The sequence below is a fragment of the Podarcis pityusensis genome (assembly GCF_964106645.2).
Source record: "Podarcis pityusensis genome assembly, chromosome: 2".
Classification (NCBI taxonomy): Eukaryota; Metazoa; Chordata; class Lepidosauria; order Squamata; family Lacertidae; genus Podarcis; species Podarcis pityusensis.
Genome location: NC_138029.1, coordinates 100,908,540 through 100,926,709, shown reverse-complemented (window position 1 = coordinate 100,926,709; position 18,170 = coordinate 100,908,540). Strand labels below are relative to the sequence as shown.

The following is an 18,170-nucleotide window of genomic DNA, read 5'->3' as shown; positions in this document are numbered from 1 at the left end:
AGGTTGCTGGTTCAATCCCCATATGGTTCCACCTGCATATTCCTGCCTGAGCACTTATTCTGACATGCTTCCCCTGAGGGTGTCTGGGAGGGATGTGATGTCTTCAATACAGTAGTCTGAATTTCTCCTCTTGTGTCCCTCCAACGACTCTGACTCTGTGATTATTCAGTCTCCAAGCTGAATAGATAGGATCTAGAAATAACCCTGGGGCAGGAGCACTTTTCAAGCTACTGAAGCACTGCTCACTGCCCCTTTCTTGCTAGTAACCCCTGCTGCCCACCATGTTGCATTCCCAAGAAACGTAGATCTGCAATCATACTGAATCACAGAATCATAGAATTGGAGAGATGGAAGGGACGCCGAGGGTCATCTAGTCCAACCCGCTGCAATGCAAGAATCTCAACTAAAGCATCCATGGCAGGTGGCCATTCCAACTTTTGCTTAAAAACGTCCAAGGAAGGAGAATCCACCACCTCCCAAGAGAGACGGTTCCAATGTTGAAAAGCTCTTACTGTCAGAGCAATAATACTTAGCATTTCTAAAGTGCTTTGAAGCTGCCTATATTACTTTGGTGCAATCCTTATAATAATGCTGTAATGCTAATTTTATTATCCCCATATTGCAGATTGGTGCGTGTGCGAGGAAAAGTGATTTGCCTGAGGCCACCTTGTAAGTTCCATGGCACAGGTGAGATTCGAACAAAGTACTTCCTGATTAGTAGCACAACCTCTCTCTGCCACTTTGCCGGAATGATTATACACAAGTAAACACTGAGTCAGAATTCACATAGTTTTCTACCTGCAGGATCCAGCCTTCCTTGACGTACATGCGCAATTCACTTGCACCTAACAATGAAATCTCTCTCTCTCTCTCTCATTCCCCGCACTTAACATACCCACCCGTCATCGACTACCTGAATTCTACCAAACAAGAATTGCCGCCACAAGAGACCGTCCTCTGTCTCAGCAGCAAACTTCACAGAGAGCTCTATCCCCAGATCAAAGCGCCACAGTTCTCTTTTTATGCGCCGCCACAAGCTTATGCAGCAAAGATAACAAGCGTACGCACCATTCCCCATTTCACGGGCAGCTCGGCTATTGCAAAGTCATCCGTTTCAATTAAATTAAGCTCACCCTGCTCTGAAATGTCTTCTGCTTAGAAGCTGGGTGCCAAGCACAGCCGCCTTGTAAAGTCCGGCAAGCGTCTTCGCTCACAAAGTTGAGAGCAAGGAGAGGAGACACTTCCCTTCAAGAGCAATCACTTGCTTTGCCACAGTCTTAAATGTTTGGCAGCCAGGAGGCTTGTATCTATTTGGCTTAGTGCTTCTAAGAAGCCAGCTCCTTCAGCCATGGAGACTGCTAATCTAGGCAGGCCTTTCTTGAGAGTAAACCCTATGGAGCACAGCTGGAGTTACTTCCCCGCTCACAATTGTACTGCAGTAATCTAATCCAATGGGACGCGGGCGGCGCTGTGGTCTAAACCACTGAGCCTCTTGGGCTTGCTGATCAGCGGTTCGAATCCCCGCGATGGGAATGAGCTCCCGTTGCTGTGTCCCAGCTCCTGCCAACCTAGCAGTTCAAAAGCATGCCCAAAAGTGCAAGTAGATAAATAGGTACCGCTCCAGAGGGAAGGTAAACAGCGTTTCATTGCGCTGTTCTGGTTTCAGTGTTGCGTTGCGCCAGAAGCGCCTCAGTCATGCTGGCCACATGATGCAGAAAAACTGTCTGCAGACAAACGCTGGCTCCCTCGGCTTGTAAAGCGAGATGAGCACCGCAACCCCAGAGACGTCTGCGACTGGACTTAACTGTCAGGGGTCCTTCACCTTTTCTTTTTTTAAAAAAAAAAAACACTAATCCAGAACGTTGTTTGTGTGTGAGAGAGCCAGGGCAGCCCAAGACATTTTGGCACCTGAGGCGAACCACAAAATGGCACTCCCTCCTCACCAGGGAAGAGGGGATGAGTGAAGATCTACATCAGGAGCAAGGGGGGCAGGAACTAATATCTACATTGGGATCTGCTACCTGAGGTGGTCGCCTAATAGGTGGGCCGGCTCATGCACTCAAGGCTGCAATACTAAGCACATCTGCTTGGAACCAAGGCAACATTCAATACATACACTTAAAGTGCTACGACACCACTTTAAACAGTCACAGCTTCCCCCAAAGAATTCTGGGAGTTGTAGTTTGTTAAAAGTGCTGAGAGTTGTCTCTATTCTCCTCACAAAGAGGGACTGATTGTTAAACCACTCTGGGAAGGGGAGATAGAGGTGTCCTAATAATTCTCAGCACAAACTACAGTTCCCAATATTCTTTGGGTGAAGCCATGACTGTTTAAGGTGGTATAACTTTAAATGTATGGTTGCCCAAGTCCCACTGAACAAAAAGAGACTTATCTCCAAGCAAACATGCTTAAGGATAAGGAAGCAAATGTCACAATTTTAAAGTGTATTTACCCCCATGTACCTCAGTTTGGATCCCAAGAGCTGGATAGAAAAAAAATAGGCAGAATCCAAGGGAAGCTGGAATTGCCCATGCTCTCTGAGAGCAACTGCCCACATGCATCCCAGCGGGTACATTACACACTGCGCAAAATGAGGCCCATGCAGTTCTTGGCTTCGAAATCGAGTGCAGCCTATTTAGTATATCCATAGCTGTCAACCTTCCATTTTTTGCGGGAAATTCCCTTATTCCAGCGCCATTTCCCGCTGCTTCCCGCTACTATCCCAGATTGTTAGATACAGTGGTGCCCCGCAAGACGAATGCCTCGCAAGACGAAAAACTCGCTAGACGAAAGGGTTTTGCGTTTTTTGAGTCGTTTCGCAAGACGAATTTCCCTATGGGCTTGCTTCGCAAGACGAAACATCTTGCGAGTTCTTGCAAGTTTGTTTCCTTTTTCTTAAAGCCGCTAAGCCGTTAATAGCCGCTAAGCCGCTAAGAGCCGTGCTTCGCAAGACGAAAAAACCGCAAGACGAAGAGACTCGCGGAACGGATTAATTTCGTCTTGCGAGGCACCGCTGTATCCTGTAGACTGTCTCTGGGACAGGTGAGGCTGCTGATTTCTTATTTTCAAATCTGAAAGTTAACAGCTATGGTATATCTATGTCCCAAAGTTGCTTAGAACTTGGACAAATTGCAATGAACAAATTAAAGACCCTCACACTTGAAGAAAACTGGCCTAGCTGGAGCAGGAGCCTAGCCTTTGCCTGCCTCTCTCCCCTTCATGGTATTGTTCCTGGTGGTAGATGAGGTTTCTACACACTTTTTCCTGCCCTTCCCCAAAGACCTTAAGGTTTTGCCCTATGAGGTAGGTCAGGCTAAGAGAAAGTGTTTGGGTCCAGGGTCACACATGCCCAGTTTTCACAAGATGCTAAACAACGGTTTAGCTTTATGAGGCTGAACTGCAGTAACCTTCTCTCCTCTCCCTCTCTGGCATGGCCACGAGGCAGAGATCAGAAGTTTCTGCTTTCGTTTTAGATTAACCACAGTTTAGAGCTCCCTCCAAAACCTAAACTGTGGCTAATTAAGTACGGTTAATGAAAATAAGCCAGTTTCGTAGATTGAAGTTGGCTTGTGTCCACTAATCATAGCTGAGATCACAGTTTGCTTGTATTCAGACATCATGACAAGCTGTGGTTAGTTTAAAGTGAAAGATGAAGCTTCCAAAGTCATCCTCAAAGCTGGGCTGGGGAGAACAGAGAGAGAATGCATAGTGTGCAAGCTCAAGGCTCACTGCAACGTGTCCTTGAAACGCTAAACCACAGTTTAGCATTACATGCAAACAAAGCCATAGCATAGTCTTAAAGTTTCAGTGCATCTCATTTCAAAGATCCTTGTTTGAACTCCAGGTATAAAACCAGAGTCTTATTACTGGTGTCCCCCTGCCCGCGGCAAGAATAAAACACTCTTTAGCCTACAATCTTACAAGGAAGACTTACCGTATTTTTTGCTCTATAAGACTCACTTTTTCCCTCCTAAAAAGTAAGGGGAAATGTGTGTGCGTCTTATGGAGCGAATGCAGGCTACGCAGCTATCCCAGAAGCCAGAACAGCAAGAGAGATTGCTGCTTTCACTGCGCAGCAATCCCTCTTGCTGTTCTGGCTTCTGAGATTCAGAATATTTTTTTTCTTATTTTCCTCCTCCAAAAACTAAGTGCGTCTTGTGGTCTGGTGCGTCTTATAGAGCGAAAAATAATGGTATTGACGTAGTTATGATCAGCATGCAAGTTGAACAATAATACCATGGACAGACATATTTTGCATGCTCAACCCTTCCATTTCAGTTTGTACGATATGTTATTTAAGAGGGTTTGCTGGATGGCTATTGCCCATCAATGTACCATGCCTCTTCTATGAGTACCAGTTCTTGAGGGAAACATGCATAAGGCCAATGTTTGCAAGCCAAGAAGTTTGTGCTATAATTTGCATAAAACGAACCAGTCACTGAATGTGTCCCTTCTGGTCACAAAATTTTGATCTTGCAGAATATATTTCTAGTAGTAGCTAAGAACTGCAATGCAAAGCTATTCTGAAGAATATATGACAAACCACATTAGACAGTCCTATGTGACTGGGACAAAGAAGTATTGACAAACGCATTTTGCTAATGCTAGATTAGCCCCAGAACTAATTAAGTCACTCAATTGCATTAAGGAAATAAACTCTGAGAAAAAGCTGTGAGAGGCCCAACCAGAAGATGCCAGAATCCAGATGCTATAGATGAATAATGCATATTTTAAGAAGCATTTGCTAAAACCATGAAAAGAAGGGGGCAAGGAAGACAGAGACCCTAATTCAGGAGCAGCGAATGTGTTATTCAGAAGATGTTGGTGGGAACTGTGGTCCAACAACATCTGTAAGGCACCGGACTGCTGTGCAGCTATCCAGGATGCAAAGGGGATGCTTGGCAGGCTTCTAAAACAAACTGCTATTGAGATCAAAATGGCAGCTAGAGTGGTAACTTATAAACCAACAAGTTAGCTCAGCCGGTGGAGCATGAGACACCATAATTTCAGGGTCGTGGGTTTGAGCCCCACGTTGAGCAAAAGGATTCCTAGAAGACCCTTCCAATTCTGCAATCAAACCCCTGTTCTAATCTTTGCCTGTACAGTGGTACCTCGGGTTAAGTACTTAATTTGTTCTGGAGGTCCGTTCTTAACCTGAAACTGTTCTTAACCTGAAGCACCACTTTAGCTAATGGGGCCTCCTGCTGCCGCCGTGCCGCCAGAGCACGATTTCTGTTCTCATCCTGAAGCAAAGTTCTTAACCCGAGGTAATATTTCTGGGTTAGTGGAGTCTGTAACCTGAAGCGTATGTAACCTGAAGCGTATTTAACCCATGGTACCACTAGGTAAGCCTTAGCCACCTAGAGGTGCCAGCTTCAACTTGCTGGTCCTCATCCTGGCCCTCCAAGAACTGCGCTACTCCACCCAACCCAGCAGAGTCAGACAAACACAACTGGGTGTGATCAGCAATTTTAGTGACAACATCTCCCCACAGCTTCATGTAGATGTTAAACAAGATGGGGGACAGAACAGAATCCTGCAGGAGACCCCACAGCCTAAGAACCAAGGATCTGAGAAGAACTCCTGCATCACTACTTTCTGGCCATGGCCCTGCAGGTAGGAGTGGAACAAAGGTTAAGGTGGTGCCCTGCCTTGCTAACTACTAATATTCCTTAAGAGGGTAACACTGTAAAATGGCTTCCTGGCTACACTTTGGACAGTCCCCTGACAAAAGCCACAGAGGTGTGACTTTGCCTTCACCAGCACCAGCCTGTACCACAGAGGTAAAGAACCTGTACCCTCCAGATGTTGCTGGACTGACCACTACAACGCTGGCCATGCTGCCTGGGGATAATGGGAGCTGGAGTCTGGATGGCCACAGGTTCCCGACTCCTCCAGTACCACTTTATGGGACGAGGCAGGAGGGATGGAACAGACAGGCGTTCTCATCAAACAGAAAAACCGTGGCCTTTCTCTGCTTGCCTCACAAAATGCACTCAGTCCATATTTTTATCCAACGGTGGAGTTTAAATGCAGGTTGTCAAATAGTTGCTTGAAAGTTAAGAGGAGCTTCTGAGAGGAGGAGGCAGCACAAGAATTGCTTTTGGCCTTTTTTTTTCCCACCAACCCAACAGGCCTCCTAAATAATAGATGGGCACCCTTTACTCCTAAAATGAAGCAGAAGATGTATAAGTAATGAGAATAAAGTCTTTAGCGCTGAGATGTTACTAGCTCTTAAATACTTAAAAGGACTTGCATTCTTAAAACAGCTCCATCCCAAGACAGACTTATTTTTGCTTTCCCTGTATGATCTCTCTGCTGCCCCTGTAGGATTTGGGAGCTCAGACAGATGTTTGGATGCATGACCATTTTAAGCTGAAAAAGCAGCAGGCAAATGTGGCCTTCTCTTCTCTTTCTAAAAACAAAACAAGACCTTACAACTGAACATATATAGCTGTATCTTTAGGGCAGTATTAAATAATGATGTATTCACAGATTTGTACACCAATTTAATTCACATTTCTATCTTTGTGTTATTCCAAGGGCTTAGGACAGGTGGGGGGGAATCATCCTCTCCCTTTTATAGCTGCACAAACACTGCAGTATAGTTGCGTTGTTCAAGGTGACACGAGGCTGTCTTCAGACCCAAGACTTGAGGACTCCACAGTCAAAAAGCGGGACGGGAATTCCAGCTAATTATTTCTTCCCTTGGTTATTTCATAGAATCACAGAGTGGTAAGAGTTGGAAGGATTTTATTTCATGTAATATAAAGATGCAAAAAAGGGGTACGCGTGAAGGTATGTCTATAATTTTAAACACACGCAATGCAGCAAAAAGTGAGCCAGTAAAGTGGTTAAAAGTGGGTGAGCTAGGAAAGTGGGGAACCTGGGTTCAAATCTCCACCCAGCTGTGAAGCCAACCTACCTTGCAGGACTGTTAGCAGGATAAAATGGGTGTAGGGAGACAGAGAATCGTGTATGCTGCCTTGGATGAAAGGAGGAGATATAAATGTACGAAAACAAAATGAGCCAGTGATGTCTACCACATCACAGTGCATGCGTGTCTAAACATAGAGGATATAATCTGGCAGAAGTGTTCCAAAGCAAATTTCAAGACTTTACAGAGATTTGAACCACACTCAGCACTATACACACTGCCACGGGCATTTGGAAAGATTGAGGGCACAAGGAGAAGGGGAAAACAGAGGATGAGACAGTTGGACAGTGTTCTCGAAACTACAAACAGGAGTTTGACCAAATCGCGGGAGGCAGTGGAAGACAGGTGTGCCTGGCATGCTCTGGTCCATGGGGTCACGAAGAGTCGGACACGACTAAACAACAACAACAACAACAACAACAAATTATGCTTTATTTCCCCACAAACTGGTCCTGCAGGCTGAATTTTAATACCCACACCTCAACCCTTCTGTTTGGGCACTGCAGCCTACAAATGAAGAACATCCCAGGACAAGGATGTGGTGGTGGGACTACAATGAGTGGTCACAGGAAGAGAGAGAAGACCGGGAGGTGTCGGAAGCTGAAGGAGGTGTCGGAGGCTGGAAGGAGGTGTCGGAAGCTGAAGAAGTAAGAGGACTTAGTGAGCAGGGAGAGTCTGTGGCAGAGAGAAGTCTAGAACCAGAGGCAGAAGCTGAAGCAGGAGAGGAGGGAGGCCAAGAGGCAGAGATGAATCGGGGTGGTGAAGAGTCACAGGGGTCTCCCCGCCCCCTCACTCCTGCTGCAACAAGTTCCCCTTCCCACTGTCTCCCAGAACCAGGAGAGGAATGAAAAGGGCAGAGGAGAGGTTGGCCGCATGCAGACGCAGTCTCCGATTGCTTGGGGGAAGTCCTGGAGAGGAGGGGACTTATGACGGCTGTGAGGAGGCAGGGACTTTCAGTCTTGGTAACTAATTCTCATTGAATAAGACCACTGGGAATGAGCTGCTGTGCTCATTAGGCCCGATCCTCAGCCAAGTCTGTGGGGATTGTGTTTTCGCTAATAAATAGTTAGCTCCAACTTTGAACTGTGTGATTACTGACTGACATGCTCCTGTGACACTCTCCCAATGGATCTCTGTGTGGCTGAGTGCTGTAAGGCCTGTCTCCTTCCAATCAAGAAAGGTGACTTCTGTGAGGTCACAGAAGTATCAACTTGTTTACAATATATCCTTTTCAGATGCATAAGCAGTGGGGGAAGAAGGTGTCTCCAATTTTAATTAAAGGGGGGGGGAGAAGTGTGCAGTGGCAGCTTGTGAAACAAGCTAGAAAGGCTGAATTCTAAATTCAGGCTCTTGTTCTTTGGGAGACCAAAAGCACATTTAAATTTCAAGTTTGTAAACAGCTTTAAACACACACACTGCACAACCACCAAGAGTAGTTAAATTATTTAATACCCTACATGGCAATAATTTTCAAACATCGGTTGCAATTAACACTGTAATTTGAAGGATAATTGCACTATGATCTGGCAGCCCCTAAAAATGAAAGCCTGCAGTATTATTTAATAATGAGGCTGAAAGATTTAACCTTATTGTGGAAAACATAATCCAATTTTATCCCGTTAAAGGATCATATTAATTCTTGAAAAATTGTAAACAGAAAGCAATTGAAGCCAACACCGAAGAACACAAGGCAAAAAAATATAAAGTGTTAACTTGCTCTTTGTAAAGGCGAATGGCAAGAACCGTGCACATCAGTTCGCTGCTAAAGAGGATCCCTTTTTACATTCCAAACCCTGGTAAAGAGCCAGTGTGGTGTAGTGGTTGAGAGCGGTAGTCTTGTAATCTGGGGAACCGGGTTCGCGTCTCCGCTCCTCCACATGCAGCTGCTGGGTGACCTTGGGCCAGTCACACTTCCTTGAAGTCTCTCAGCCCCACTCACCTCACAGAGTGTTTGTTGTGGGGGAGGAAGGGAAAGGAGAATGTTAGCCGCTTTGAGACTCCTTAAAGGGAGTAAAAGGCGGGATATCAAATCCAAACTCTTCTTAAATGCTTACAGGGAGCATTCTCTCTGAGATTTTAAGCACCCAGTACACAGATGTCTTGTGTTAAATTTCATACCATGTGCAAGGGTATGCCAGCACTTAGCTCAATGGGTGCGTCACACAAGCATTCAACAATTAAACGGCTGCTGTTAACACAATGCTTAGGTTTTTGGAACAAAATGTGTCATCTTTAATCAATGCTGCCTTTCCCATGGAAAGCATGGTTGGCGATTGCATTGTTATAAATCTGTACTTGCTGCAGAATAGCAGTTGCCAACTGGCAAGTTATGAACCATGAGCAAGTGAGAAAGGGAGCCATATGCAAGTGGACTACCAATTTTTCAGAGCACCACCACAAGTCAAGAGCAGAAACTGGAGGTTTCCTTGGAATAAAACTAGGGAGACTCTACTCTGGAGTAGGCTGTCATACATTACACTCAAAAGGTTGTCTTCTGAATAGTATACACCATGGGTAGGCAAACTAAGGCCTGGGGGCCGGATCCGGCCCAATCGCCTTCTAAATCCGGCCCGCGGACGGTCCGGGAATCAGCTTGTTTTTACATGAGTAGAATGTGTCCTTTTATTTAAAATGCATCTCTGGGTTATTTGTGGGGCATAGGAATTCGTTCTTTATCCCCCTTCAAAATATAGTCCAGCCCTCCACAAGGTCTGAGGGACAGTGGACCGGCCCCCTGCTGAAAGAGTTTGCTGGCCCCTGGTATACACTAAGATTTGCACATACAGCTTTGTGCAAGAGCTGGATAATCTGAAATAAGAATCTACCTGGATGTCCGGCCATCCAGTACCTGCCTCTCATTCGAAGATGCTCTAATCTCTGCAGCTTCCACCACTGCTCTTTGAGCACGTGCTTCCATAAAATTGCTGTATTTTCCCCTTATTGTGTGCCATATGGTACTATATAATGGGAACTTATACAACAGGTGGCACAGTGATCCTGCAAGACACAATTATTGCAATAAACGATCTTGAAAAAGAAAATCGGCTCAACAGCAGCAAGGTAAAATTCATAGGAGAAAAAAAAGGAAATTTTAAACTACACACTGCAATATTGATTTAAACCTTCTTCTTAACTGGTCAAAAGAAAGAAAGAAAGAAAAACATAATTCATAAACTACTGATTGTCAGCTGTTCAGAGCATTCTGGCATAATTATAAAAAAGCCATGTACATCTGTTTTAATCTGCAAGTTTTGTAGTTTGAACACTAGATAATGTAACTAATCACTGCAGTAATATAAACCAGGGAGCCATGCCTTTTTAAAAGGAACTTCAGCCAAGAACTTGCAAGCCAAAGCATCTTCCCAAATCCTGTATGTGTCATGTTTACATATACAAATGTCAGTAAGAAGAGACACATCAAAATCCTCCACAGCGAGAAACTTTTTTCAAAAAAATTTATATAAAAAAGGGGTGTGGGGAGGTTAACCTGTTATGCATTTACCCAGCACAGGAATTTGGAAATCAAAACACAAAGAACTATTGCAACTATTTCTACACTTTGGCTGCAGATGGTTAGAATATACATGTGGCCAGAGGTTTTGAGTTATCTGTTAACAAAAGTTGGCAGTTTGCTTCCCTGCATACATGAAGCTGCTGAAGGGGTACAAAACTTTCACTGAAGCACTGATCATTATGACCCACCCTTCCTTCCTTAACCAACCCTTCCAATATATATATATGTTTCTTTTTCTTTCTTTTTTTGGCAGGGTGTTGGAGGGACACAAGAGGAGAAATTCAGACTATTGAAGACATCACATCCCTCCCAGACACCCTCAGGGGAAGCATGTCAGAATAAGTGCTCAGGCAAATAACTTTTAAAGAGCCTGTTTCATTCGCATTGGTAAATGTAATTGAGCCTAACATTCCACAGCTGGCCTGGGTAATTAATGCCAGCCCTTGCACAGAAATCTACCATTACATCCTTCTGCTTTCACATACATCTCAGGGTCAAATTAATGTTGTCAAAGCAGCACATGTGACAGCAAGCAGAAAATAGGACCACTGTCTTGCTTCGCTGGCATGCTGGGTTTAATTTCTTTTGTTTCCTTAAAAAAAAAATTAAATCAACCAAAAATAATCTAAATATATCACTGAAGTAAACTGATCTTCACGGGCTGTAACTTTAGAAGGATTGATTCATGCAGCGAATTAGAAAACGCAAGAGCAATTTCTTTTTTAAAAAAAGAAAAGGAAAAATGGGGAGGGATTAAAAATCCATCCTGTCTGAAAACCTGGAGTGCGGACAACAGTGAGCTAAATGGGACCAGGGATCCAATTTGGGATAAGGCAGCATCCTATGCACCTAGACATTCAATTTTTAAGTGACAAGCAGTTCATACTTTATTTTCATAATCTCTGTAGCCAACAGCCTACAACTCAAAACAGACACAAAGCCATGCAAGGAAATGCAAGTTTTAATCACATTGCCAGGCTTTGGCCTTTTTTACCCACATGTAAGGAAACACCGGTTTTATTTCGTCTCCTGTCAGTTTCACCACAGGGTTTTTGTAGGTCTCAACCTCCACATTGCAAAAGCAAGGAGAATACCTACTGGCATCCGAAGCGTTCCATCGATTTGGAAACCTCTTCTTACGGGGAAGCACATTTGGAGTTGGGGCCAAGGATGGGCTTGGCACTAGGCCTTCAAAAGTGGAAACAGGCATTTATTTCAGGGGCAACTCAATGTACTTAACAAGCATAACAGGATCCTGCTTGAGGGAACGAGTGGCATTATGTTTAATAACAAACAAGAGTTTGAATGCTGTGCAGTGGGGATCTCCAAGCAACTAGAAGGCAATCCAACACTGCTTTTACAAGACTGGCCAACCAAAGACATCTTGTTGCCCGAGACCAGCGACAAGATAGCACCTTCCTTTCCATTCTACATACAAAAGCTGACATGCAATACAGCCTTACTTATCACTGACAATGAGACAACATCTTCCAGTGCATCCCAGGGCAACAGGCTAGCTTAGAAGTCTCTTGGGCACAAGAGCTCTACTGGCTCAGGCCAACGGCCCACCTAGACCAGCATTCTGTTCTCAAAGTGGTCAACCAGAGGCCTAGGGGAAGCCTGCAAACAGGACCTGAGTGCAACAGCACTCTTCCCGCTAGCTCACATCCTAAACCTTGCTTCTGCACCTGCGTGGGAAGGAGTCACCTGAAAACTCTGCCCAACAGTAGGGCCGGTCCTTTTACAAAATAAGGGGGAGAGGCGGACATCCAAACTTATTTTCTGTACCCGCCCCAATGTTATTTTGTGGGAACCCAGGCAATCAAGAAGGGTCTGCTAAGTATTAGTTCGTGCCCGTCAAAACATGAATCAAGATTTAAGAGTTCACAATTTTTGGTAAGAATATTTCCAGTGTGACTTGCAGTCTCTGTGTATTAAGAAGAGGCAGAAGCAGAATGGAAGACAGGATCACTGCTCAGTAGCATGTACACACTCTTCCTGCTTCTATATCTGGCCAGCAAGTTCCGCAAGTTTTCCTGTAAGACCTGTTTGACCAGCAGATTGGAACAGAAGAAATGTGTCTGTACACTATGATGCCTCTCAGAGACTAATTCCTGCCTCCAAGCCCTAGGCTAAATAAAACTTTACCATGAGATGCATCAATAAGTGTTCTAACAGAACCACTGCTTATCACATCTGGTGCATCTCTCATTTAAGCATGGGAGACATCTACGTTCATGTCTCTGAGCAAGAAGATACCTGGATGCCCTTTGGTACTCCTTATGGTTAAATGCAAAGAATACAGAGTGGCTATGCAATGTTGAATGTTCTCTGTTAACTCTGTTCTGTTTCCCTTATGTTTTTGTTGAGCTTTACTCAAGTTCACAACAGCAAAACACAGGGAGAAAAGGGAAGCAAGCAGGGCTGCAAGACCCCACCAACAGCCTCCGAGGAGGAATGAGAAAGCAGCTTCTTTGCATCTTTCATTTTGCAGTCGAGAGTAGAAGAACTGCCCTGCTGGATCAGCCTCAAAGGTTCTCCTCCCCGCCCCCTTCCCCTGCTCTAGACAGGTGTCTGTGAAGCACCACAAACAGGTGAAATCTCTCACAGGTTTACTGCCTCTGGAAATTGAAGTTCCACTTAGCTATCCCAGCTAATAGCTGTTAACTAATCAGCTGGCACGATGAATCTGTGGTAGGCTGTGGACAAAAATTCCACTTGTTAATTCAGGAGCTTGTTGGTGTCCAGGACACTTGCAGAAGTCAAGAGCTTTTCAGCCAATCCCCAGGCAATGGCCTCTAAGCCACAGAGGGGGATGGACACCCACCCACATCTTTTCATTGCTCTGGGTAGGGTAAGGTGGCTTGGCTTGCTTAATCACAGGGACAAGAACTATCCCTGGCTATGACACCTACCAGAACAGGCTCTTGAACAGGCCAGAAGTGAATGACAAGCGTCTCTGCATAGGCTATGAGGGATCCAGAAGCGTCCTGTTGCTAGGGAAGTCTGAAGGAAGAAATGTTTGGGATTTCAGCAAAGCAGAAAATAAACCATTCCTGGCAGGCAAGGGGGGAAGAAGGCGGGGTGGAGAGAGAGAGAGAGAGAAATAATCCATTTCCCATGTAGAAATCCATGCCAATCTTTTGACATAAAGCAAGGGAGGCAGCTGGCAATCACATGCCTACACTTAAGAAACACACAGGCAAGGAGTCATCCTCCAGCAAAGCAGCCGAATGTTCCAATTCGAAGGGAGGAGTCGGTCTCTCCGGAAATTCCTCTAGGTCCAGTCAAGTGAAATATTTGTTTGGCTCCCTAATAGAGTTTGCCACCAGACCCAGGGACTCACCACTTGACAAACTGCAGAAGCCCTTCCCGGAACCGTCTGTGGCCAGGGGCGCTGGTGCAGTTCTTAAAAAGAACATCTCCAATTGAACGGGAGCTGCAGGGCTGAAGGAGCCAGCACAAGCCGTAAAACTTAGAGCCGAGTCCCCAAGGGAGATGTGTGGAGGGTGGCAGCGGAGAAGAATGCAGTTCGGCTTACCCAGGAGAATCAGAGCACCATTCCCAAATAATTACTGCCTTGGCATCAAAACAAAGCAAAGATGCTCCCCTCTGTCTCTCTCTCCTAGGGTGACTCCGTTATTTTCAAACTGGCAGAGGGAGGGAGAGAGGGCGAGGAGAGAGAAAAAAGGCAGACTTGATTTGTGGCTGCTTTTTTAAAAAAAGAAAATGGCAGCAGTAAAAAGCTCCCTGAAGGTGGCTTTGCCCATCGCAACTTTTGCAGTCAAAGACTGCAAAGAAGAAAAGCAAAGAAGCCAACAGAATGATCACACACACACACACACACACAAATACAGTGGTACCTCAGGTTACATATGCTTCAGGTTACAGACTCCGCTAACCCAGAAATAGTACCTCGGGTTAAGAACTTTACCTCAGGATAAGAACAGAAATTGTGCGGTGGCAGCAGGAGGCCCCATTAGCTAAAGTGGTGCTTCAGGTTAAGAACAGTTTCAGGTTAAGAACGGACTTCAGGAACAAATTAAGTACTTAACCCGAGGTAACACTGTAATCTTTTTTTTTTGGTAAGGGGGGCAGGACAAAAACACTTGAAGAGCACATTATTTTGGGAGACTTAAAAAAAAACACTTTGTGGTTCTCCAGCCTTTCTTTTTTAAAAACATATTAAGGGTTCCCCATTACTTATCTTTCTGTGTGTGATCTTTTAGGAGAGTAATAAAACTCTACTTAGACCCGATAAGCATCTGAGGCGCACTCACACCCTGCATTACCCAGCAATTTCCTTCCCATAGAAACCAAGCCCTCCCCTTTTCTAAACACACCAGCTACCACCCTCATTCGCTTCCCAAGGACCAGCCAAGTAGCTGACCTGGGAGGAGGCACACCTCCCACGCTGCTCAATGCAAAACAAGAGTTTGTTGGGTTTGTCCACTCCCAAGGCAACTTTTATAGCTCAAACAGCGTCCAACAAGTGGAAACCAAGCCTCGTCCAGGAATGGGACTGGGAAGCAGCAGCATCTTCTTCCTGTGATGGAAGGCATGAGACAGGACTTACTCCTGGCACAGTACAAAAAAAGGAGGAACGGAACCTATGGAGTTCCTCTTTCTGAAGGCTTGGCACGCTCTTTTATAGGGCCACCTCGTATCTCAGGAACTAGGATTGGAATCCACCGTTCCAAACAGAAAAAGTCCCAGTCTTCCTTTGAAGCAAGAGCAAACTTTAGCTAGGTTTTTTTTAATATTGCTTGTACAGGTCTGAGATTCCAAGATGTATTCAGTTTTCTGCCTGGTTTTTTTAAGGGATATCTGTTGCCATCAGGGTTTTAAGAAGCAAACCCAACCTCACCCTACGGATGGGGCAGATTAGAAATTTTGAACCATTTAATTTGGGGGTGGATTATAGGTCAGTGGCAGAGTTTCTGCCTTGCACACAGAAGATCCCAGGTTAGATCCCTGGCATCTCCAGAGAGGCTGACAACAAAGCTTGTCTGAAACCCTGGAGAGTCATTGGATCATAAGTAGAGAAGATTGCTGAGTGGGATGGACCAATGATATGCCTCGAGGTATAAGGCAGCTTCCTGCACCTTCCTATCACTCCCTCCAGCACCAGTCAGTTACAAGGCTCTAGAATGCAACAGAGTTTACCCAACCCTGATGGGTGGACTAAATCAGGACTTTCACACCTGTCCAAAAAAAAATAAAAAATCACTTGAAACAGAGCATGATGAAGTTCACATCGGGCAGATGTGACCTTGACCCTGACCTAGCAGAGAGCTATTTTACGAAAATAAATAAATAAATGAAATCTTGAGCAGGGTAAAATCCTGCTTCCATTGCTAGGGGTCCCCAAATCCCAGAGGTCACCTTAAGAATTCCCAGCACATATTTCTGTCCTGGCTAAAGCTAGGCACCACTCCAACTCACGTCTCAAGAGTGCCTTTCCCTTCATAGAATCGTAGAATTGGAAGGGACCCACATGGTCATCTAGTCCAACCCCCTGCAATGCAGGAATTTTTTGGCCCAAGGCAGGGCTCGAACCCACGACCCTGAGATTTTGAGAGCCTCTACTGCCTGAGCTACGCCAGCTCCATCAACCCATCACACATCCCTTCGAGACGGGTCAAGCCAGAGGTCCCACCCTAGTGCGTCGTCTCTTGACTTTTTAACAAACCAGGCACACGGGCTCCACACCGAGACCAGAAGCCCCCGAGCCAGTCCGAGAAAGAGCGCAGCTTCTCCTGCGCCACTAGCCCCGTTCCCTTGTCCGCAGACTCGGTGCACTGCGGAGGAGAAAGAGAGGCTCCCCCCCTTCCCCCCCAAAACCCCTTCCAGGACCAGCGGCAGCCTCGCCGTCGTCGCTCCGTCTCAGGAGGCGGCTGAAGTTCGTTCGCAGCCCCGCAAACTTCCCCCGAAGTCTCCAGCAGCACCCCAAGAAAGCCGGCAGTCGAGGAGACAGATCTCCAAGCGTCCTCCTCGCACCAAACCAAGAAAAAAGTGGAGGGATTCAAGTCCCGCAGCGGCGAGGCGCCCCTCGCCTCCGCGCCAAACTCCCGCAAGTGCAATCCCCGCGTCGTCTTCGCCCCCCAACCCCGCACTATTGCAAACCAACCAGTCTCCCCCCCCGCCCCTTTCCTTTTACCTTGTCTGACGGCTTTGAAAAGGACGGGGTCCTTGCAGCTGCGGATAACTCCCAGCACGTCGTAGCGGGGCAAGCCCGACACCCGGATGCCCTGCACCTCCAGCAAGAGCTCCCCTTCGCCCAGTTTCCCGTCGCCTCCGCCGCTGTCCTCCTCGGCCGTCGCCCCGACGTAAGGAAACTCTCCATATTCCGCTCCCCCCAGGATGGTGACCCCCAGCTGGCCCTGAGCCCCGCGGCTCACCGCGCACTGGTGCACCTTGGTCGTCCAGTGGTTCTTCTTCTGGATCACTTTCGACATGGCGCTGCTCGCCGAGTCCGAAACAAACACCAGCAGCAGCAGCAGAAAGAGGGAGAAAGGCGAGGCAGGCAGGCAGGCGCGCTGGGGCCGTCGAGCCAGCCTTCCCCGGGCGCTGCCGGCAACTTTCAAGCCATCACCGAGCAAACTTCGCGCAGGTCCTGCCCGAAGCGGCGGCGGCGGCAACAGCAGCGGCGGCGGCAGCAGCGAGCGCCTCTTCCGACGGCGCCGCTGCCATCGAGCCGGCCCTGGTCCCTCAGCAAGAGTCCGGCGCGCGTCCCCCTCGTCCTGCCGCTTTCCTGCTTCCCCTTTCCTTCTTGGTAGGCAAGCCTCCTTCCCCGGCGCAGTTTCCCCTCCGTGCGGCTCCGCGTCCCACCTGAGAACGTGGAGGAAGCAAACCAACAACAGGGTCCTCGTCCCCTTTCCTCCGGGCCACTTTCCCCGCGACTTCTCCCCCCTCCCTCAGTTTCGCCTCCGAGCGAGCGCGGCTCCTTTAAGCGCGGGCGAAGGCGCCGCTTGTTTTGTTACATTTCACTCGGGTCGCTTCTTGGCAAGACCAAAGCAGAGCCAGAGAGAGAGAGCGAGCGAGCAGCGATAGGCACCGCCGGCGCAGGCGCCCGGCACAAGCTCCTCCCTCTCCTCCTCCCTGGCCGCCTCCCCTTGGAGAAAGCGCGCCTCTCCCCGGCATGTGAGCGCGCACAGAAGCGCCGGCGGGGAGTGAAGCCGTTGCCCTTAAGGCTGAATTGCCCATAAGCAGCAACCCAGACCAGAATCTAGGCTGGCCAGATGTTTCTTATTTGTCCCCTTTGTTTTCCGAGGCTGGCCCAGACGATCGGCATAAAGGTCGGCGCTTGAGTTCCAGAGTTGCAGCACGTGTGTACTTTTTAAAAAAGTGAATGCCTATCTATCTATACACCCTTTCTGTTGCTTTATTGAGCCGGAAGGTGCACCACCTGAGACGAAATGTTAAGGCTGCACTTAACTCGAGAGTTAAGCTCACTCATTAAAAAAACAAAACGGAGTTGCTTCGAAAACTAGCAGACAATCGTGCTGCGAAGATGCTAACGCTTTATTTACCATTGAATTCAGTTGGACCTACTTTTGAGCAAGCACGTTCAGGATTGTGCTGTTACTTAGCTACACCGTAATCCTAAGGGAGTTTAGTAAGAAGTACATGGAAGCATACATCCTAAGGAGTTGCTTTAAAAAAAGAGCACACAGTGAGATTTTCATTGTTTTTACTTGGAGGAAATTTATTAATTAG

The 18,170-nt window shown here is 46.8% G+C and overlaps 1 protein-coding gene across 13 annotated transcripts in view; it reads right to left on the bottom strand.

The window, feature by feature from the left end:
• Positions 1-17,477, bottom strand: part of MAGI1 (membrane associated guanylate kinase, WW and PDZ domain containing 1) — a 480,056-nt gene extending 462,579 nt beyond the window's left edge. For 3 of the 13 annotated variants that reach the window (XM_080995593.1, XM_080995603.1, XM_080995600.1), the window contains exon 1: positions 16,612-17,473. In XM_080995593.1, the coding sequence (XP_080851719.1) occupies positions 16,612-16,909 (298 nt within the window). In that variant the 5' untranslated portion in view covers positions 16,910-17,473. Of the gene's footprint in view, positions 1-16,611 lie in introns of all 13 variants that reach the window. The other 10 variants (XM_080995604.1, XM_080995602.1, XM_080995605.1 and 7 more) reach the window with 6 other exon arrangements.
• Between the last annotated feature and the right edge of the window lie 693 nt (positions 17,478-18,170).